This window comes from Schistocerca serialis, chromosome 8 (assembly GCF_023864345.2).
Source record: "Schistocerca serialis cubense isolate TAMUIC-IGC-003099 chromosome 8, iqSchSeri2.2, whole genome shotgun sequence".
Classification (NCBI taxonomy): Eukaryota; Metazoa; Arthropoda; class Insecta; order Orthoptera; family Acrididae; genus Schistocerca; species Schistocerca serialis.
This window is the reverse complement of record NC_064645.1, coordinates 351,172,819-351,196,759: the sequence shown is the minus strand read 5'-3', so window position 1 is coordinate 351,196,759 and position 23,941 is coordinate 351,172,819. Positions and strand designations below refer to the sequence as shown.

Here is a 23,941-nt window from a genome sequence, read left to right as displayed (position 1 = left end):
GAACCAGAGGTTGTACAGAGATTCAGGGAGAGCATAAGGGAGCAATTGACAGGAATGGGGGAAATAAATACAGTAGAAGAAGAATGGCTAGCTTTGAGGGATGAAGTAGTGAAGGCAGCAGAGGATCAAGTAGGTAAAAAGACGAGGGCTAGTAGAAATCCTTGGGTAACAGAAGAAATATTGAATTTAATTGATGAAAGGAGAAAATATAAAAATGCAGTAAGTGAAACAGGCAAAAAGGAATACAAACGTCTCAAAAATGAGATCGACAGGAAGTGCAAAATGGCTAAGCAGGGATGGCTAGAGGACAAATGTAAGGATGTAGAGGCCTATCTCACTAGGGGGAAGATAGATACCGCCTACAGGAAAATTAAAGAGACCTTTGGAGATAAGAGAACGACTTGTATGAATATCAAGAGCTCAGATGGAAACCCAGTTCTAAGCAAAGAAGGGAAAGCAGAAAGGTGGAAGGAGTATATAGAGGGTCTATACAAGGGCGATGTACTTGAGGACAATATTATGGAAATGGAAGAGGGTGTAGATGAAGATGAAATGGGAGATATGATACTGCGTGAAGAGTTTGACAGAGCACTGAAAGACCTGAGTCGAAACAAGGCCCCCGGAGTAGACAATATTCCATTGGAACTACTGACGGCCGTGGGAGAGCCAGTCCTGACAAAACTCTACCATCTGGTGAGCAAGATGTATGAAACAGGCGAAATACCCTCAGACTTCAAGAAGAATATAATAATTCCAATCCCAAAGAAAGCAGGTGTTGACAGATGTGAAAATTACCGAACTATCAGCTTAATAAGTCACAGCTGCAAAATACTAACACGAATTCTTTACAGACAAATGGAAAAACTAGTAGAATCCAACCTCGGGGAAGATCAGTTTGGATTCCGTAGAAACACTGGAACACGTGAGGCAATACTGACCTTACGACTTATCTTAGAAGAAAGATTAAGGAAAGGCAAACCTACGTTTCTAGCATTTGTAGACTTAGAGAAAGCTTTTGACAATGTTGACTGGAATTCTCTCTTTCAAATTCTAAAGGTGGCAGGGGTAAAATACAGGGAGCGAAAGGCTATTTACAATTTGTACAGAAACCAGATGGCAGTTACAAGAGTCGAGGGACATGAAAGGGAAGCAGTGGTTGGGAAGGGAGTAAGACAGGGTTGTAGCCTCTCCCCGATGTTGTTCAATCTGTATATTGAGCAAGCAGTAAAGGAAACAAAAGAAAAATTCGGAGTAGGTATTAAAATTCATGGAGAAGAAATAAAAACTTTAAGGTTCGCCGATGACATTGTAATTCTGTCAGAGACAGCAAAGGACTTGGAAGAGCAGTTGAATGGAATGGACAGTGTCTTGAAAGGAGGATATAAGATGAACATCAACAAAAGCAAAACAAGGATAATGGAATGTAGTCTAATTGAGTTGGGTGATGCTGAGGGAATTAGATTAGGAAATGAGGCACTTAAAGTAGTAAAGGAGTTTTGCTATTTGGGGAGCAAAATAACTGATGATGGTCGAAGTAGAGAGGTTATAAAATGTAGGCTGGCAATGGCAAGGAAAGCGTTTCTGAAGAAGAGAAATTTGTTAACATCCAGTATAGATTTAAGTGTCAGGAAGTCATTTCTGAAAGTATTCGTATGGAGTGTAGCCATGTATGGAAGTGAAACATGGACGATAAATAGTTTGGACAAGAAGAGAATAGAAGCTTTCGAAATGTGGTGCTACAGAAGAATGCTGAAGATTAGATGGGTAGATCACATAACTAATGAGGAAGTATTGAATAGGATTGGGGAGAAGAGAAGTTTGTGGCACAACTTGACCAGAAGAAGGGATCGGTTGGTAGGACATGTTCTGAGGCATCAAGGGATCACCAATTTAGTATTGGAGGGCAGCGTGGAGGGTAAAAATCGTAGAGGGAGACCAAGAGATGAATACACTAAGCAGATTCAGAAGGACGTAGGTTGCAGTAGGTACTGGGAGATGAAAAAGCTTTCACAGGATAGAGTAGCATGGAGAGCTGCATCAAACCAGTCTCAGGACTGAAGACCACAACAACAACAACAGGACTGGTTTGCGACACTCAATTGACTTGGCTCCCTCATCTTCGTCAGGTTAAGCAGAAGTGCTGGCAGCACCTCAATGCCCTCCGTTGACTGAGTAACACCAATTGGGGTGCAGATCGCTGCACACTGCTGCAGCTCTACAGAGCCCTTGTCCAATCCCGAATTGATTATGGGAGCGTGGTTTATGGTTCTGCAGCGCCTCCTGCATAGCATTTACTCGACCCTGTGCACCACTGTGGGGTTCGATTAGCGACAGGAGCTTTTAGGATGAGTCCGGTGACCAGCATACTGGTGGAGGCTGGTGTCCCTCCACTACAGATCAGACGTGTGCAACTGCTCGCCAGTTACGCAGCACACATTCATAGTTCCCCTGTGCATCCAAATAACTGTCTCCTTTTCCCGCCCTTGGCAGTCCATCTCTCGCATCGGTGGCCCAGATCGGGGCTAACGATTGCAGTTCGCATCCGGTCCCTTCTCTCCGAACTGGAGTTCTTCCCTTTACCACCTCTGCTTGCGGTCTGTTCACATATGCCTACATGGTGTATGCCTCGGCCACAGCTTTGTCTGGACCTTTTGCATGGCCCTAAGGACTCCATTAACCCCAGTGGACCTTTTGCGTGGCCATAAGGACTCCATTAACCCTACCACTCTTCGCTATCACTTCCTCTCGATTCTTGATGTGTTCCGGGGCTCTGAAGTGGTTTACACCGACGGCTCAATGGCTGATGGTCACTTAGGCTTCGCATATGTTCATGGAGGACATATTTAGCAGCACTCCTTGCCAGTTGGCAGCAGTGTTTTCACTACAGAGCTGGCGGCCATATCTCGTACTCTTGAGTACATCCACTCATGCCCTGGTGAGTCATTTCTCCTGTGTACTGACTCATTCAGCAGCCTACAAGCTATCGACCAGTGCTACCCTCGCCACCCTCTGGTAGCGTTCATTCAGGAGTCCATGTATGCCCTGGAACAGTCCCGCAGCTCCATGGTGTTTGTGTGGACCCCAGGACACGTCAGAATCCCCAGCAATGAACTTGCTGATAGGCTGGCCAAACAGGCGACATGGAAACCACTTCTGGAGGTAGGCATCTCCGAAGCTGACCTGCCTTCTGTCTTGCAGCGCAGGGTCTTCCGGCTTTGGGAGATGGAATGGCATAACAGCACGCATAACAAACTGTGTGTCATAAAGGAGACTATGAATGTGTGGAAGTCTTCCAAGCGGGCCTCTCGCAGGGAATCAGTTGTCCTCTGCCGGCTCCTCATTGGCCATACGTGGCTAACGCGTGGATACCTACTTCGTTGCGAGGACCCACCTCAGTGTCGCTGTGGTTCCCAAATGACAGTCGTCCACCTCTTGCTGGACTGTGCACTTTTAGCCGCTCTGTGGCAGACTTTTAACTCTCCCAGCACCCTGCCTTCAGTGTTGGGCAACAATGCCTCCACAGCAGCTTTAGTTTTATGTTTTATCTGTGAGAGTGAATTTTATATTTCTATATAGGTTTTAGCGCATGTCCTTTGTCCCCTGTGTCTTCCACCCTAGTGCTTTTAGGGTGGAGGTTTAATGTGTTGCAGAGTGGCTGGCTTTCCCTTTTTATTCTCGTGGTTGGCGTGCCACTGTAATCTGCTTTCATGTTTTACTCTCTTCTGTTTCTAGCGTCTCTTTGTTGTTTTCTTGTCCTCTTGTGTTCCTTTTAATGTTCGTTGCCTTTCCTTCGTTCTTGTGGGTTTTCCTATCTTTCCGTTTTGTGTTATATGTTTCGTCCGTTTTATTCTCAAACTTGTGGCACTGTCTTATTTGGAACAAGGTACCGATAACCTCATAGTTTGGTCCCTTCTCTCTCTTTAAACCAACCAACCAATCAAAAGATCTCAATCACAATTCATTTCAATTCTTGAGCTGTTGCTTGTCCCACGATGTAGTGACATCTGTTGGACTATTTCCACAGTGGGTTTTCCAGTGTAATTTATTCTTGTGATAACAATTGCAGTTAGTTTAATGTGATTCAGTTTGTTTTTTAAACATTGAATTCCAGATTAATTTTCTTTTTTCTTTAATCTGAATGTCATTATCTTGTTCTCAAGCTGATTAGAAGCTGGTAACATTTTTTAGCAGTATTCTAGTATGTTAACAATGACTGAATTCCTCATTTGCAACCCGCTAGGTAAATCATTACAGCTTCTCATAACCAAATATAATACTGACTTGTGTTCAGAATCAAGTAATGGTTTTTGAAGAACAAGATGTTTGCCTTTGAATGTTGCCTTCACTTAAAAATCAGCATAGATGTTCAGTATTCAGCATAGATGTTCAGTATGTATACTACTTCTTCTTCTTCTTTTTCTTCAGTAACACTACAGCCCTTGGTGACCCTTGGCTTCTTCAACAATTTTCCTCCACACTTCTCGGTTATTTGCTGCTCTTTCCCACCCCCGGACTCCCATATTGGTGAAATCCATTGTTACCTCGTTGATCCATTTTCTTCTATGTCTCCCTTTTCGCCTAATTGAATGGATCATACCTTTCATAATTTTCTTTGGAATTCTATCCTCTGCCATTCTCTCCAAGTGTCCTAGCCATCGTATTTGCTGTGATTTCACAAATTTTACTATGTCCCTGCCTTGTATTAACTCTTGTAATTCAGCATTGTAGCATATTCTCCAGCCTTCTTCCTTCCTTATTGGCCCATAGATTTTGCGTAGTATTTTCCGCTCAATACTTCTTAGTGCATTTTTATCGTTTTCTGTCAACGTCCATACCTCTGAGCTGTATGTGATAACTGGGCGGACTAAGGAATTATATATTAGCAGTTTAGTTTTTCTTGTAACAAGGCTATGTTTGAAAAGCAGCATATTTGCAAAGTAAGCTCTGTTTCCTGCTTGTATTCTTTCCCTTATAGCCTTTCCAATACTGTTATCATTTGTTATTAGGGCTCCCAAGTAGTTAAAAGAGGACACTCCATTGAAGTATTTCCCATTGATGTTTAGGTTTTTAGGGGTTCTTCTGACCTCAGATTGTGACAGTATGTATACGATATCCATAAATGTATGAGAATTTTCATTGCAAACCTGTTCAAATACAACAAAAATTTTTAAGTTGATAGAAATTAATGTAATTTTGGCCAGTGTTTCACAAAGTTGCCAATTTTTTAGCAGAGCATGAGATTGTCGTAGTAGTTAGTTCGTAGTTTCACGCTTATCCCTTGCACTTAAAACTGTAAGAACAGGAACCACACATTCATATAATTGATTCACCTCAATGCCTCATGAATCTACCATCTTTAGTGGAGGTGCACAATTGTATTCAACCTCCTGTGGGAATCTCAGAGCAGCAAGCATGGAGGATGTGGATGGGGAATGTGGTTAGGTGGCGCACAATGGAAGTGTGGGTCAGTTGGGAAGCATGCTGAAATAGTCGGTGCAGTTGCGATAAACACTGTGTGTATATGGTGCAGCGGTTAGCGCAACACTCTAGTTAGCAGGAGATCGTGGGTTCGAGTCCCAGTCTGGCACGTGTTTTCACTTGGCACAACTGATTCTGCATAAATTCCTGATGCAGCTGACATCAATAATTTCTTCCCTTTTCTTGCCTTTATCTCCCCTCTACCTGAAATTACGTAAAAGTAATAAAAGGAGTGTGCTTTACATAGATTAGCAGTTCTCCTCTCTGGGCTATTTGCATCGTACCTTTTTTGTTTATTTTTGACCTTTTGTGGCATTGGGATGCAGTTGACCCATCTTCTGACAGTTGTAGAACTTCATTGGTTTCTTCTTTTGCTTCTTAGAATAAAGTGTTGAAGCTGTTCTCTCCTCTGGAGTATGGCACTCAGACGTATTTTTCATGTCCTGCAACATCTTCGCTTTTAGACTTTCTTTCATAATCAGTATGCCTGAGCATTTTAACCCCACAGCCATGGTTGCACATTTTTTAAGTAGTCCTACTAGCAATAGTGTGCCTATCCATTCACTGGCAATCTCATTCCCAATGGCCCTGAGTTCATTTGATGTAGATATTATCTGGTTGGTGTACTCATCCACATTTTTGCACTTATCCGGTGGAGTGGTTATAAGCTCCCAGAATAATCTAGGTTTCCTTGTGTCTTGCCATTGCAGCTTTCTCTGTGTGTTCATATTCCACTGGATGAATCAGTTATATCTACTTTATTCTTGCCTTCCAGACCTTATATGTCTGCCCCCGGTAGGTGAGTGGTCAGCACGACAGAATGTCAATCCTAAGGACCCGGGTTCGATTCCCGGCTGGGTCGGAGATTTTCTCTGCTAAGGGACCGGGTGTTGTGTTGTCCTAATCATCATCGTTTCATCCCCATCGACGCGCAAGTCGTCGAAGTGTTGTTACATCGAAAGACTTGCACCCGGCAAACAGTCTACCCGACCGGAGGCCCTAGTCACACAACATTTATTTTTAGTCCTTATATGAATAATGTTACTCAGTGGGCTTCAGTGTACCATTCACTATGTCTCGCAAATAGTCAAAGCGTAAATATGCTTCCACAGCAAATTCGCACAGCTCATCCCGATAGCTTTCACTACACTCTTGAATTCAAGACTATTTCCGTGAGTCTTTTCTTCTGTTTACCAGAATACTTAATGATGTCTGGACCCATAACCTGTTAGGACTAGTGCAGTGAAATAAGTAATTCCAAACATTAAATTGCAGGAATGAGGCAAGTCACACACACACACACACACACACACACACACACACACACACACACACACACACACACACACAGGGAATATATTGTTCGTAAATCCCTAACAGAACTTCATTTCCATAAATTCCAGAATTAAGAGTATATCCATATGAGTATACGTGAATATTGTTAAAGAAAGAGCTTGAAGCCATTTGTATGCAGTATTCAGTTGTGCTCCTAGAATATACTTAAAATACTTCTTGTTGTCTTATCATAGTATGCGTCTGTGTCATGTGGATGACTTATGACTGCGTATGGAATACCAACAGTATTATGAAAAGAATGGATTGCTACTCACCATAATGATGTGACATTGAGTTGCAGACAGGCACAGCAAGAAGACTGTCAACATTCTGCTTTTGGCGAAAGGCTTCTTCAGAAAAGAAAATGCACACACAAGCATCACAGCTCAAGCACACATGGCCACTGGCTTGGGCCATTCGGGCCAGAATCCAGTGGTGTCATATCGATTGCAAGCATCAGTCCGAAATGAGGTGGGGAAGCAAGGGATGGCAGGGTGGTGGTGGGGGAAGAGGATTCAGTGCTGCCTGGTGGAGCATTCAGAGAGTATATGGTAGCCAGACAAGGTTGCAAGATGCCACATCAGGATGCTGTGAGGGAGGGGTTAGGGGGAGGAGGGAGAGGATGGTAAAGAAGAGTGTTGGAGTGTTGTATTTAATGGTGCTACGTTACTGTAAAGTGTGTGTGACATTCTTACATGACCGAAGAAGAAAGGTATTGCTTACACGATTGTTTCATCAACTTGCAACATGCAAAACTTTACTTGTGTTTACTTTCATGGTGCACAAGCAGGTGTTACATTGATGGCAGTGTGTCTTCACCCAATCTAGTGATTAGACACTGCAGTCATGTTATTAATTGATCCAAAGCTGGCTGGTTGCTCAGCTGAAACCAGTGATCAGTTATTGTTAAAAGACATACCTCCCCAGCAGTACCCTCCTCTCATTGCCTTATTAATATAGCTCCCACTTCCGAAAAGCTCAGAAGCACAACCCTTGTCACCTAGTACCACCCAGGCTGTGAATGCTGCAGTACTTTCCTGAGCCAAGGCTATGATTTTCTCAGGTCAGGCTCTGAAATGAGATCATGTCTCCCTGATTTCCTCCCCCACACCATGTATTGTAGCCTCTCATCACCCTTCTAACTTTCATAATATCCTATCAAACCTTATGAGATTCCTAAACCATTATCCCTATCCCAGACTTCCTACCTGTGCAGTCCTCCCTGTAAAACCTTCCCCATGTACCCATTCACAACCACCCAATCCAGCCCCACCACTGGTAACTCCTACAATATCAAAGGCAGAGCAACTCGCAAAACAATGTACTGTGTTGATCAACTAACTTGGTCCCCACAGCATTTTGTATAGATATGACCACCAGTAGTTGCAGGGGCAACAGTCTGATGATTAACTGATCTGGCCTTGTAACACTAACCAAAACGGCCTTGCTGTGCTGGTACTGCGAACAGCCATAATTTTTCCCGAGGGCATGCAGCTTTCCTGTGTGGTTAAATGATGATGGAGTCCTCTTGGGTAAAATATTCCGGAGGTAAAATAGTCCCCCATTCGGATCTCCGGGCAGGGACTACTCAAGAGGACGTCATTATTGGGAGGAAAATGAACGTGGAATGTCAGATCCCTTAATCGGGCAGCTAGGTTAGAAAATTTAAAAAGGGAAATGGATAGGTTAAAGTTAGATATAGTGGGAATTAGTGAAGTTCGGTGGCAGGAGGAACAAGACTTTTGGTCAGGTGAATACAGGGTTATGAATACAAAATCAAATAGGGGTAATACAGGAGTAGGTTTAATAATGAACAGAAAAATAGGAGTGCGGGTAAGCTACTGCCAACAGCATAGTGAACGCATTATTGTGGCCAAGATAGACACGAAGCCCACGCTTACTACAGTAGTACAAGTTTATATGCCAACTAGCTCTGCAGATGACGAAGAGATTGATCAAATGTATAATGAGATAAAAGTAATTATTCAGATAGTGAAGGGAGACAAAAATTTAATAGTCATGGGTGACTGGAATTCGAGAGTAGGAAAAGGGAGAGAAGGAAACATAGTAGGTGAATATGGATTGGGACTAAGAAATGAAAGAGGAAGCCGCCTGGTAGAATTTTGCACAGAGCATAACTTAATCATAGCTAACGCTTGGTTCAAGAATCATAAAAGAAGGTTGTATACATGGAAGAATCCCGGAGATACTAAAAGGTATCAGATAGATTATATAATGGTAAGACAGAGATTTAGGAACCATGTTTTAGATTGTAAGACATTTCCAGGGGCAGATGTGGACTCTGACCACGATCTATTGGTTATGAACTGTAGATTAAAATTGAAGAAACTGCAAAAAGGTGGGAATTTAAGGAGATGGGACCTGGATAAACTGACTAAACCAGAGGTTGTACAGAGTTTCAGGGAGAGCATAATGGAACAATTGACAGGAATGGGGGAAAGAAATACAGTAGAAGATAATGGGTAGCTTTGAGGGATGAAGTAGTGAAGGCAGCAGAGGATCAAGTAGATAAAAAGACGGGGGCTAGTAGAAATCCTTGGGTAAAAGAAGAAATATTGAATTTAATTGATGAAAGGGAGATATGATAATGCGTGAAGAGTGTGACAGAGTACTGAAAGACCTGAGTCAAAACAAGGCCTGGGGAGTAGACAACATTCCAATAGAACTACTGACGGCCTTGGGAGAGCCAGTCCTAACAAAACTCTACCATCTGGTGAGCAAGATGTATGAGACAGGCGAAATTCCCTCAGACTTCAAGAATAATATAATAATTCCAATCCCAAAGAAAGCAGGTGTTGACAGATGTGAAAATTACCGAACTATCAGTTTAATAAGTCAGAGCTGCAAAATACTCATGCGAATTCTTTACAGACGAATGCAAAAACTGGTAGAAGCTGGCCTTGGGGAAGATCAGTTTGGATTCCGTACAAATATAGGAACACGTGAGGCAATACTGACCCTACGACTTATCTTAGAAGATAGATTAAGGAAAGGCAAACCTACGTTTCTAGCATTTGTAGACTTAGAGAAAGCTTTTGACAGTATTGACTGGAATACTCTTTTTCAATTTCTGAAGGTGGCAGGGGTATTTACAATTTGTACAGAAGCCAGAAGGCAGTTACAAGAGTAGAGGGGCATGAAAGGGAAGCAGTGGTTGGGAAGGGAGCGAAACAGGGTTGTAGCCTCTCCCCGATGTTGTTCAATCTGTATATTGAGCAAGCAGTAAAGGAAACAAAACAAAAAAATTCGGAGTAGGTATTAAAATCCATGGAGAAGAAATAAAAACATTGAGGTTCACTGATGACATTGTAATTCTGTCAGAGACAGCGAAGGACTTGGAAGAGCAGTTGAACGGAATGGACAGTGTCTTGAAAGGAGGATATAAGATGAACATCAACAAAAGCAAAACTAGGATAATGGAATGTAGTCAAATTAAGTCGGGTGATGCTGAGGGAATTAGATTAGGAAATGAGACACTTAAGGTAGTAAAGGAGTTTTGCTATTTTGGGAGCAAAATAACTGATGATGGTCGAAGTAGAGAGGATATAAAATGTAGACTGGCAATGGAAAGGAAAGCGTTTCTGAAGAAGAGAAATTTGTTAACATCGAGTATAGATTTAAGTGTCAGGAAGTCGTTTCTGAAAGTATTTGTATGGAGTGTTGTCATGTATGGAAGTGAAACATGGACGATAAATAGTTTAGACAAGAAGAGAATAGAAGCTTTCGAAATGTGGTGCTTCAGAAGAATGCTGAAGATTAGATGGGTAGATCACATAACTAATGAGGAGGTATTGAATAGAATTGGGGATAAGAGAAATTTGTGTCACAACTTGAAAAGAAGAAGGGATCAGTTGGTTGGACATGTTCTGAGGCATCAAGGGATCACAAATTTAGTACTGGAGGGCAGCGTGGCGGGTAAAAATCGTAGAGGGAGACCAAGAGATGAATACACTAAGCAGATTCAGAAGGATGTAGGTTGCAGTAGGCACTGGGAGATGAAGCAGCTTGCACAGGATAGAGTAGCATGGAGAGCTGCATCAAACCAGTCTCAGGACTGAAGACCACAACAACAACATGACCACCACTAAACTGACTGACTGCATAATGAGCTTACATCTGTTCACCTTGAGAACACATAGTAGACAGTTTCTGAACATGTTCTACAGCATGACTCAAAGGACCAGAGCTGTTTGAATATATTCCTTGTGTAATTAACTTCACTATCTTCTCCAATGCTTTTGAATCCCATAAGATGTCTATGAAGTGTCCAAAAAATGGATGCTGTACATCAAAAAATATCTTCATCTACATTCGCACTCTGCAAACCACCCTGAGATGCATGGCAGAGGGTATGTCCCATCGTATCAGTTGTTAAGGGCTTCTTCTTAATCCATTCATGTATGGAGTGTAGGAAGAATGATTGTTTGAATTCCTCTGTGTGTGCAGTAATAATTATTCTAATCTTATACTCATGATCACTGTGTAGTATATCATTTAAAGCTGGTTCTCGAAACTTTGTTAATAGGCTTTCTCAGGATAGTTTACATCTCTCTTCAAGAGTCTGCCATTTCAGTTCCTTCAGTATCTCTGTGACACTCTCCAATGGATTAAAAAAACCTGTGACCATTTGTGCTGCCCTTCTCTGTGTATGTTCAATATCCCCTGTTAGTCGTATCTGGTATGGGTCCCACGTACTTGAGCAATATTCTAGGATGGGTCTCAAGAGTGTTTTGTAAGCAATCTCTTTTGTAGACTGACTGCACTTCCCCAGTATTCTACCAATAACCCAAAGTCTACCACCTGCTTTACCCACGACTGAACTTACGTGATCATTTCATTTCATATTCCTACAGAGTATTACACCCAGGTATTTGTATGAGTTGGTTGATTCAAACAATGACTCACTGATATTATAGTCATAGCATACTACATTTTTTCATTTTGTGAAGTTCACAGTTTTACAGTTCTGAACATTTAGAGCAAGTTACCAATCCCTGCACCAAGTTGAAATCTTATCAAGATCTGATTGAATATTTATGCAGCTTCTCTCAGATAGAACTTCATTATAGATAACTGCATCATCTTTAAAAAGCCTGATTTTATTATCGATATTGTCTGCAAGGTCATTAATATACAACATGAACAGCAAGGGCCCCAACACACTTCCCCGGGTTCGATTCCTGGCGGGGTCAGGGATTTTCTCTGCCTCGTGATGACTGGGTGTTGTGTGATGTCCTTAGGTTAGTTAGGTTTAAGTAGTTCTAAGTTCTAGGGGACTGATGACCATAGATGGTAAGTCCCATAGTGCTCAGAGCCATTTGAACAATTTTTGAACCAACACACTTCCCTGGGGCACACCAAAGTTACTTCTACATCTGACGTTGACCCTCCATCCAAGAAAACTTACTGTGTCCTCCTTACCAAAAACTCCTCAATCCAGTCACAAGTTTCATTGGATACTCTATATGATCGTACTTTTGACAATGAACATAGGTGTGGTACTGAGTCAAATTCTTTTCGGAATTAAGAAACACTGCATCTACCTAATTGCCTTGATCCAAAGCTTTCAGTATGCCATGTGAGAAACGTGCGAGTTGGGTTTCACATGATCGATCTTTTCGAAAACCATGTTGGTCAGGTCCTTCTGTTCAAGATATCTCATTATGTTTGAGCTCATGGTATATGCTAAGATTCTACAACAAATCAATGTCAAGGATATTGGACAGTTGTTTTGTGGATCACTTCTACAACCCTTGGTGTAGACAAATGTGACCTGTGCCTTTTTCCAAGAACTGGGCATGGTTTTTTGTTTGAAGAATCTAAGATAGATTATAATGAATAGAGGGGCTAACTCGTCCTCAAATTCAGTATAGAATCTGACAGACTCCATTGGGGCTTTGAGCTTTGTTCAGTTTTAAAAATCTCAGCTGTTTCTCAGCACCACTGACACTAATACTTATTTCACTCATCTTTTCGATGTTAAGAGGATTAAGTTGGGGCAATTCTCCTGTGTTGTCCTTTGTAAAGGAACATTTGAAAACAGTGTTAGGCATTTCAGCTTTTGTTTCGGTACCCTCAATTTCAGTTCCTGTCTCATTCACTAGGAACTGGAGACTAACTTTGGTGCCACTGATAGCCTAACTTTGGTGTCCACTGACATATGACCAGAATTTCTTTGGATTTTGTGAAAATGTCATCTGACAATTTTCTGCTCGGGTAGTCATTGAAGGCATCACGCATTGCTCTCTTGACAGTCAAACGTGTTTCATTTAGCATCTCCCTGTCGAGAGCTGTAAACTTTGTTTTACATCTATTACGCAGTAATCTCTGTTTCTTTACAGTGACTTATACCATGGAGGTTCCCTCCCATTATGAACTGTTCTATTGGGTACATATCTATCCAGTGCGTGTTCAACAATTCTTTTAAACTTGAGCCAGAGTTCCTCTACATGCTCCTGACCTGTGCTGAAAGTTTCAAGTTCCTCATTGAGACATGACATTACTGATTTTTGATCTAGTGTACTGAACACGTATATCTTTCTGCTTGTTTCAGTTGTCGTTTGTACTTTGATAATCATTATTGCACAACCATGTTATCATCACTGGTACCAGTTTTAATGTATCCTCAAAGAGGACACATCTATTTGTTGCCGTTAAATCCAATATACGAGGGTGGTTTGAAAAGTTCGTAGAATCACCATGAGAGGTCAGCACTAGCGCAACGAGTTGTTCACATGATATTCATTGGACTGTTGCCTGTAAACATGTGCCACATCAGTGCTCTTGGAAGAGAGCTGTGGTGGTGACGTGGCTCTGTTGCTGTTCCCACAGAATGATTTGCGAAGATGGAAAAAAATAGAGATTTGAGCTGTGATTAAGTACTTTGTAAAGAAAAGTATGAAAGCAAAGGACATTCATGCTGATTTCCAGAATACACTGGGGGACTCTGCTCCTTCATATTCAACTTTTGCCAAGTGGACAAATGAATTTAAATTTCGTCGGGAGAGCTTAGATGATGATCTGTGCAGTGGTTGGCCAAGACGTGTCACTGCTCCAGAAATCATTGCAAAAGTGCATGAAATGGTCATGCAGGATCCCCAATTGAAAGTGCATGAAACTGCTCACGCTTGCCAGGTGTCATCTGAAAGGGTGTGTCACATTTTAACTCAAGAATGAGAAGTGAAAAAATTATCTGCAGACGGGTGCCATGACTATTGATGCTCAATCAAAAGCGCATGAGAATGGACATATTGGGACAATGTTTGGCCCGTTTTAGGAGAAACGAACAAAATTTTTTGCGCCAGTTTGTGACTACAGATGAACCTTGGGTGCACTACTACACCCCAGAAACAAAACAACAGTCAAAGCGGGGGGAACATGCTGATTCTCCACCACCAAAGAAAGCAAAGACAATTCCTTCGGCAGGAAAGGTCATGGCATCAGTGTTCTGGGAAGTGAAGGGGATTCTGTTTGTAGATTATCTCCACACTAGGCAAGCAGTTACTCGAGAATACTATGCTAACCTCTTTGACAAATTGCAACAAAAGATACGCGAAAAAAGGCCAGGTTTAGCAAGGAAGAAAGTCATGTTTCATCAAGACAGTGCGCCCCCACACACATGTGCCATCGCTATGGCAAAATTACATGAACTAAGGTATGAATAGTTGCCACACCTACCTTATTCACCTGATATGGCTCCGTCAGACTTCCATCTCTTCCCAAAACTGAAAATTTTGCTTGGTCGACGAAGATTCACTTCAAACGAAGAATTGATAGCCGGAGTCAACAACTATTTTGCAGACTTGGAGGAAACTCATTTTCAAGACGGTACCACGGCATTCAAACATTGTTGGACCAAGTGCATTAATCCACAAAGAGGCTACATTAAAAAATAAAAAAAGTTTCATTGATGTAAGTACTTTTTTTCTATTCCGCTCAGAGAATTTTTTAAACCACCCTCATATTCCCATTGTGAGTGGGGTTCCTATCTGATATAAGTAGTTTCCAAAGAAGGCATATAGTTTGATGAAGTATTTTGGTTTTAAGAGTGTACATATGCTTGCCACCACAGGGAAGACTATTTATAAATACATTAATCTGTCCTTTAACATCAGTTCAAACCCATTTAAATTTACTCAGAAGAGAGTGTTATGAAAGAGAGAGTTAGGGAAAATTCATTGTGTTGCAATGGAAAATGTCAACTGGTCATGTGTAAGTTGTAGCTGTTAATTGTATGACTGCCAAGCAGAATGCACATAAAATTTTATGTGAAGAAGCTGAGTGTAAATTGAATGTCACCATTGCTTTTGTAGATTGTATTGCATATTGAATGGTATTTGTCAAGCATATAATGTTTGAAAGAGATGTAACGCAAGATGATTCCATATTACGAAATCTGTCATAATCAGATGTTAAGGAAACTTGCAAGTCCTCAAACTGGAAAAATGAAGCAGATATACATAGTAATGAAACATATCTGAACTACCCTACCTTAATTTTGTGGATGGCTTGTTTTGTTGGCCTCTAAAGCAGATAAATGTCAATGACAAAATGGGAGAACTCAATAGAGCAACTTCAAAGATCTGAAAATTTATTATCGTAAGGCAAACTTACTACATAACCAATGTATCAAACATATAATAGCACAGTTTAACAGTGAAGTCACAGAGCCAGTTGATGGATTTTAGTTTAGAGGAGTTAGAAAAGACAGTGATTTCATGGACATGTAAAGAAATAAAAAAGTAAATATGTTAGAAAGTGTGATTGGTAAAGTAGACAGTTTTCAAAACTAAGCTTCTGATATATATGAAAAGAAACATTAGCAATCGGTGTGTCTTACCAGTATTGACATATGGCACTGAGACATGGGTGTATAATGTGAGATTCATTAATTAAAAGTCTGAGGATTGCTCAGCAAGCAGCAGTATTGGGTAGTGACCACAATAGCCCATCACAAAATCAAGTGTTTTATTACATATATAAAAATGTCTCATTCTGTCCAGGTTAATTTAAAAGTAAAGAATCCTTAGTTCTAGCTCAAACCAGTTAGTAATTTCTGAGTAATTAAACTTTTTCATAATTTTGAAGTGCGCTGGATACAGCAGCTACTAACATGAAGGTGTATGATAAATGTCATAAAGTGTAAAAAAACATTGCCCATCAGGTCACCTTAAGGTATCCTTATTTTCAAAAGTGTTAAGAAAAATGTAATTTTTTTTGCAGTAAAACTAGAAAACATTGTAAATTGGCAGTCCATTTAAATTTACCTAGAATCTGGAAGTTTTGGCACCATAGTAAATACATTAACGAAGCTCAACCAAATTTTAACTTTGTAACCATATTATCCTGAGATACAAGGTGTTTTGAACAGGCCGGTTTGGAGGTGAAAGATTGCTACTAGAGGGTGGAATTTGTACCAGCTTCACTGAACAACCACCCTCCACTATAGAGGAAAAAATGGATTAGTTTTTAGTGCCCAAATTGGGAAAGCCATGATAAATTTTGGATTATGCTAGAGACTTTTCTTAATCTCTAATAGAATGATTATTTCTGTGATAAAGGACAGCTGTTCCGTACACCATTGGCACCCAAGAGCATTCTTTGGTTCCTGGCCAGTGCAGCAGTTGTGAAGGAATTGTGGATGACCCACACACAGGTGAAGAAGTGTGAAATGGAATACGTACACTCTGATGCAGCTAGTTTCTGCTGTGTGAATTCATGATAGTGAGGTCGTATGACTCATTTACCTACAGTTTTAAATTGTCATGAAAGGCACAGTATTATCGGTTTTTCAAGGTTTTTGTAATTGACCTTTTGTGTAATAACTACATGATACTTAAAGTAACTTTATATAAGTGCTTTTCTGATTTTTGTAGTTACCTTTATCATTTTTTGTACCACCTGTGTGGAACACCATGTGACGAGTGGAATGTTACTAGAACTTTTCTCTTTAGAGCGAGTAGAAAAAAAAAAAACACTGAACTAACTGGTAGTTAATAAGGTTATTAATGGTGAAATCTGGAGCTAAAGTAGGCTCCAAAACCAAAACATGCCAGGTGCTTTCAATGTGGAAATATTATTTATCAGTACAAATCAGTTTAGTAGAATGATCTGTAAATTATCTACTGAAAGGAGAGTAATTTTTACCCAAAAACGTATCACTTCATATTATTAATGAAAACAGAAAAGTATTTAGCATCATATTCTTCAGTAGGTGGAGGTGAAATGTCAACTACAGACTGAAAATTACAGGTAATATTAATAATATTTTAGGTTATCTTGTTGTGTGGTGCAAGTGAGAACTGACTAATGAGAACTCAAGGGAACAAATAGTGAGGATAAAGTTGGCATCACAAAATAACAAAAACAGTGTAATGTTTCACCATTTCTTTAAATGTCTCCACCCACAGCATGGCGGAAATTATTAGGAGAGACAGAAAAGCCAACAAATGGACCAAGGAACTGATTGGAGTACAAGAAGTAAGTGTGGTTGTGATGAAAATGAGATGGAGATGGTAGAGACTCGTAACACAGTGAGTGCGATCTTTCTTACTTACTCACTGGTCATACCGGACTCGAGAGTCCATTACCGCAGCAATGTATTTTCGCCACCGGTCCCTGTCTTGGGCTATTTCCTTCCATTCACCTTCAATACCTAGGTTCCTTAAATCAGCCTTCACATTGTCCTCCCATCTACGCCTCGGTCTCCCCACAGGACGTTTTTCCTCTAGGTGCCCTACAAGTACTCTGCGCGCTGCCCTGCCCTCATCCATTCGAGCTATGTGACCCGCCCATCGCAGCCTACGTGATTTAATAATACTGATTATGTCAGGGCTTGAATAGAGTTCGTGAAGCTCTTCGTTATTCAGTTTTCGCCACTCTCCGCTAATGTCATCCCTTTTTGCTCCAAAAATTTTCCTCAAAATTTTGTTTTCAAAAACTCGAAATGGCTTTTCATTTTGCACAGTGAGAGACCAAGTCTCTCACCCATACAGCATAACTGGTAGAATAATAGTTTTGTATATTGTAATCTTTAAATTCCTAGACAATATCCGTGATGAAAGTAATCTATTCAGTGAGAAGTAGCACGCATTTCCCGCCCGTAATCTCTTCTTCAGTTCGGATTCAATCTCATTTCTCGAAGTGATTTCCACGCCTAGATATTTAAACGTGTTCACTTTTTCAAACTGCATGTCTCCAACTCTTAAGATTTCCTGATCTACTGCTGTTGGCATTCCAGTAGTAACCAGGTATTTAGTTTTGTCTTCACTTATCCTTAGACCTACATCTTCACTAGCCTTGATTAACGCATTCGCATTTGCTGTTACAGATACTTTCCTATCACTAATGATGTTTAGATCATCTGCATACCCTAATATCTTAATATTTCCATGTAACTCCACACCCTCTGAATTATCTGCTGCCATTCATATAATATATTCTAGGACTATATTAAAAAGTAGCAGAGACAGGGCATCTCCCTGCTTAAGTCCATTCTTTATTACAAATTCTTCTGACTCCAATTTTCCCACACATACTCTACCTTTTGTGTTTTTCAAACTCGCTTCTATAAATCTAACATACTTCTTTGGTATTCCCAGTTCCAAAAGAATTCTGTACAATTTTGATGGCAATACTGAGTCATATGTTTTTGTAAAATCTATGAAAAGATTATGAACTGGTTTATTGTATTCCAATTTCTTTTCCAAAATTTGACGCAGGGTGAATATTTGGTCTATAGTTGATCTGTTCCTCCGAAATCCGGCTTGGTAATCCCCCACAATTTCATCTGCATATGGTGTAAACCTGCTTATCAGAATATTTGAGAAAATTTTGGAACATACTGGTAATAGCGATATTCCTCTATAATTAGTACAATTCATTTTGTCGCCCTTCTTAAAAATTGGGATCAGAATCGACTCCTGCCACTCTTCAGGTATCATCTCTGAGTTCCATACTTTAGTTATCACTTTGTGAACTACCTCCACCAATTTCTGTCCCCCATTTTTAACTAATTCTGCAGTTATGCAATCTGATCCTGGTGCTTTATGGTTTTTCAATTTGTTGATTGCATCTCGTACTTCCTTTAAACGTTGGCTCAGGTATCTGGGGTTCTGCTGTATGTATTTCGTATGCCTGCTCATTTCCTGCTTCCTGGTGTACATTTAATAGATGCTCAAAAGGCACCCTCCATTTACTTAATGTAGCACTGGGGTCTGTCAGCATTCCCCCAGCATCCCCTCGTAGTGCATTTGTCCTAGCCCTGAAGCCCTTCCTATACCCATTTATGTCTAGGTAAAGTTCCCTAATGTTTTTTGTTTTACTGTTTGTTTCCATTTTTGTAATTTGATTATTTGAACAATCCCTCTTCTTTGCCCGTAACCTACAACCAACTTCCCTTCTCAAGTTCAAGAACTCCTCTTGTTTTCTGTCTCCCATTCCATCCCAATGTAATCGCGCTTTTCTCCTTTCCTGTACCAATTTCTTGCATTCCTCATCAAACCACAGTTTCCTCCTGTTCTTCTTAATTGTACCTATTGTGACCTTCGCTGCCTCTTTGATATTATTCCTTACAGTGATCTACTGTTTATTTACATCCTCATCTTGATCTTCATGTGTCCTGAGAGCATCAAACCTATTTGAAATTTCTATCATGTACCTTCTTTTCATCATTTAGCTTGTCAGTGTCGAACCTAACAAGCTCTGCATTGTGACACCTTGATGTTGCTGTAGATAGCCATTGGTGAACTTTGGCAACTACAAGAAAATGATCAGAATCGCAGTCTGCTCCCCTGAAAGTCCTAACATTTTCTATACTAGGGTGCCATCTCCGATCTACAAGAACATGATCAATTTGGTTTCGGTTGTGTCCATCCGGAGAGACCCAAGTTGCTTTATGAATGTCCTTCCTTTTGAAATATGTGCTCTCAACAATCATGTCTTTTGAAACAGCAAAATTAACCACCCTAGTTTCATTATCATTCAAAATGTTATGCAAACTTTCTTTCCCAATTGTAGGCCGGAATGCTTCCTCCTTCCCTATCTTCGCATTAAAATCACCTATGATTAATTTTGTATCATAGGAGGAGAACTCATCCCAACGTTGATCTAGTTCTTCATAAAAGCCATCTTTAACAACCTCTTCATTGTCCTCAGTTGGTGCATGTACATTAATTACTACTAGTCTATTCCACCTGCCGGACAACACTATAACTGATAGTCGGTCACTAATGAACCTTGTATCTCTGATTGCGTGAAGCACTTTTCTCAGTACTGCGAAACCTGTTCCGAAACTGTGGGCTTCCGCACCTCCATAGAAAAATGTATAGTTACCCCTCTTTATGCTACCCTCCTCCTGACACCGAGTTTCTTGAATAGCTGTAATGTCTAAATCGTATCTATCTAATTTGTCTAATAATGTCTGGAACGTTCCTGGCCTGTTCAAACTTTAAACGTTCCATGTTCCCAACCTGAAAGTTCCTTTCGGCCTGAATCTCTTCGAAGTAGGTTCCGCCTGGAGATCCGAATGGGAACCTAGTTTACCTCTGGAATATTTTACTTCAAAGGGACCCATGTCCATTAATGTTGCTGATTCTTGATGAATAGATTTCATAGTAAGAGAAGAAGAAACAGGGATGGTTCATCACGCCATCGCCTGCTCCCCACCGGCTGTCCGCGACTGCTTATTTTTTTGTATTCGCAGCTGAGTGTGATCTAGACTGTTATAATAATTTTATGAAAAGGCAAGTTGCTACTCACCATATAATGGAGATGCTGAGTCGCAGATAGAGTGGGGGGGGGGGGGGGGGGGGCTTACAGGCTGAAAGCTTTATTTGTGACAGTCTTTGTGTCGTGCCTATCTACGATTCAGCATCTCTGCTTTGTGGTGAGTAGCAACTTTCCTTTTCATAATATTGTTACATACCATCCTAGATTTTTCTAGACTGTTGTAATTAATTTAAAAAAATGAGGGATAGGTGGACCAAGGAAATTCTTTGCTGGATTCTTAGAGATAAGAAAAGACCATGACAACTTCCTGGTGGAAAGTGGGTAAATGCCATTAGAAAACATGCAGGAGCACATGTATGTTCATGCTTTAAGACTGTAACAAGTGGAAATTTATGAAGCAGGACTATACCCAGCAGTGCGAGACATATAGCTGAGATATCTGAGTGATGTTTGGTGGCTAGTCACCAGATTTCTAACACTGACCGAACATTGGTTGTTACTACATACCTGAGTCTCAGATTCACTACATTGGTGACTGTTTCACACAGGTTGAAATCTGCTTTGTCGAAAACTTGCTGTTCATTATGTTAATGAAATTTTTAGAAATTAAAGGGATTGTAAAATTTTGGGAACGCATTTTGCCAAAAAATTGCAGCAGAGGCAGTTTGGCCAACAATAAGTGATGTTTTAACACAAATCTGTTCATCGTGGTGGTTAATTTTGTAACTTGTTACAGTGTGAATTTTTTGTTAATGACATTAGGCATTAATTAATGAAGATTTAATTGTTATTGATTGTTGTGCAGAAAGTGGTAAGACAGTCTTTTACAATGAGATGAGTAAAGTCTTAGAAGGAGATTCTTTTACGAAAATATTTCTTCTTTAAATGTAACAGTTTGCAGATAATTTTCAAGTGCCCTGTGAGCAGTATGGTGAGACTATGATAGTGTCTGTGTAAAATTTTCTTAAGAGGGTTATAAAATTGTTCCCTGGAATATGCTTTTTGGAAAAATGTCCAAATTCCAATACATTTTGATTCTTAGCTGTCTAACCACAAATTATGGATTGCATTCAGTCACGATTGGCAGAGAAAAAAGTGGCAGTGTCTGACAATTTATTTTATTTTCTCTTTTTTTTTTTCTAGGTTTCTGGCGTATTTTGGAACATGACTACCATTTTCGAATTGTGACCCAGATATTAAATCTTGTTGAGCACAACTCTTGGCCACTGGATAGTGTAAGCAAATATGAGACATTGGAGAGTTTGAGTGAATTAGTTCCACCTGAAATATTAAGCCAGTGTTTCGAATGGTATGCAGAGCCCACTGGAAAAATGGACAGTGCTGGTGAGTACTGGACATTTGAAATCACAAAATTGCTCTTACTGTGTTATTAGTGATGACATGCAAGTTTTCTATGATAACTATTTATAACAAGAACTCATTGCTAAAGCATTGGCAAGGGTGTGGCAAAGAGTTCTGATGTGATGTGGTTTTAATTTGCCAAGAATACAGGTATTAGCACACACTTGCTCTCTGAGAGTTTTGTTCCTCAAAAATTTTATCTTACATTTTGTAGCCAAATACTCTAAATCTCCAGTGCTGTTCATTCTGAAAATTATGATGATTTAAATATTAGTGTATTTTGCTTCCATTTGCTACTATTACAGTATTGGATTTAGGAAGTAAGCTTTCAACAAAATTGTTACAGTCTTTATTTTAGATTTCTCCTGAAACTTGGGAATACTTTTTGGCAACTGTGTTTGTGGACTGATCTGCCAAGCGACCATCACCATAGTAAGTCCGATACACATTAAGATTTATCTATGCATAAAATAAATTGTTGGACATCTCCTACATGCACAAGGTACACTTTCAATGTATTGCTGGCCTACCATCTATTGGTGTATGAAAGAACTCATAGCATAAAATGGCTGTACTCTCGCAGTGGATATTTTACAGGGTGTGATCAAAAAGTAACAGGAATTTTTTAATTTAATGGGCTTTGTACATCTAATTTTTGAAACTTTTTGTCTTGGTACACATGCTCCTGGTGTATGTTTGCATTGTCAGCTGGTTCGAATATTAAATTTCTTGTTGACAGTCAAGAAGGTTATATGTGTTTTAGAATGCTTGGTGAATATTTACTTTAAAAAAAGATGGCTCAAAGAATGTGTGTTAAATATTGCTTCAAAATGGAACAAAGTGCAGCACTGCATTTGAAATGCTGGCAGTGGTTTTTTGGCAAATCAACTATGAGTGAGACAGCATTGGCATGTGGTATAAATAAATGTTTCAAAGAGGGTTGAGAAGACATTCATGATAATAATGACTGTCCTGGAAGCCCTAGCACATCAATTATTGATGGAAATGTGAAAGAAGTAAAGAAATTGGGTCTGTAAAATCACCGAGTCACCATCAGAGAGGTTGCTGATGATGTTGACATATCCTTTGGATCATGCCAAGGAATTCCTCCTCCTCCTCCTCCTCTTCCTCCTCCTCCTCCTCTTCCTCCTCCTCCTCCTCCTCCCCCTTCTTCTTCTTCTTCTTCTTTTTGCAGGGAACATGTAGCAGCAAAATTTGTTCCGAAATGTTGACTTTTGACCAGAAACGACATCACGTAGACATTACTGAGGAATTACGGGTATGATGTGAAAACCAAAGCCCAATTGTTCCAGTGGAAACTGCCTGAAGAGCCAAAACCAAGAAAAATTTATGAGTTCGATCATTTATGAAGGTTCTGCTCACTGTTGTCTTCGATTGCAATGGGATAGTGCATTGTGCATTCATGACTTGTGATTGTACGGTCAGTATGGAATACTACGTGGAAGTTGTGCACTATTTGCATAAAGCAATTTGAAGAAAAGAACCAGAATTGTGATAAAATCACTTCTGGAAATTGCATCACGACTATGCTGCCACTCATATCTAATGCTTGTTCATGATTTATTGGCAAAAACAAAACCATTATGTTGCCTCAACCACTGTACTCACTGGACATGGGCCTCTGCAACTTCTTTCTATTCCTGAGGCTGAAGGAAACCATGAAAGGATGTCATTTTGCCACCATTTATGAAATAAAGACAGAATTGCTGAAGGAGTTGAACACCACAGTGAAAAGTGAGTTCCGGAAGAGCTTCAAAGATTGGAAAAAGTGCTGGCATAAATGTATTATATGTGAGGGGGATTACTTTGAAGGGGACAAAGTTGATTAAATAAAGATTCTTTAAGAAAACAAAAAATCCCATTACTTTAATCACACCTCATAGACCCAATGTAGGACTAGAATTGTAATGGAAGTTCCTCTGCGGCCAGTATTTGCAACTTCCCACGGGAAAAAATTGCAAACAAAGTGCCCGTGGCAGAAACAACAATCTGAATG

The 23,941-nt window shown here is 40.2% G+C and overlaps 1 protein-coding gene across 4 annotated transcripts in view; it reads left to right on the top strand.

The window, feature by feature from the left end:
- Positions 1-23,941, top strand: part of LOC126416643 (sister chromatid cohesion protein DCC1) — a 108,490-nt gene that overhangs the window by 66,552 nt on the left and 17,997 nt on the right. For all 4 annotated transcript variants that reach the window (XM_050084432.1, XM_050084436.1, XM_050084435.1 and 1 more), the window contains one exon: positions 21,706-21,906. In XM_050084432.1, the coding sequence (XP_049940389.1) occupies positions 21,706-21,906 (201 nt within the window). The remainder of the gene's footprint in view (positions 1-21,705; positions 21,907-23,941) is intronic.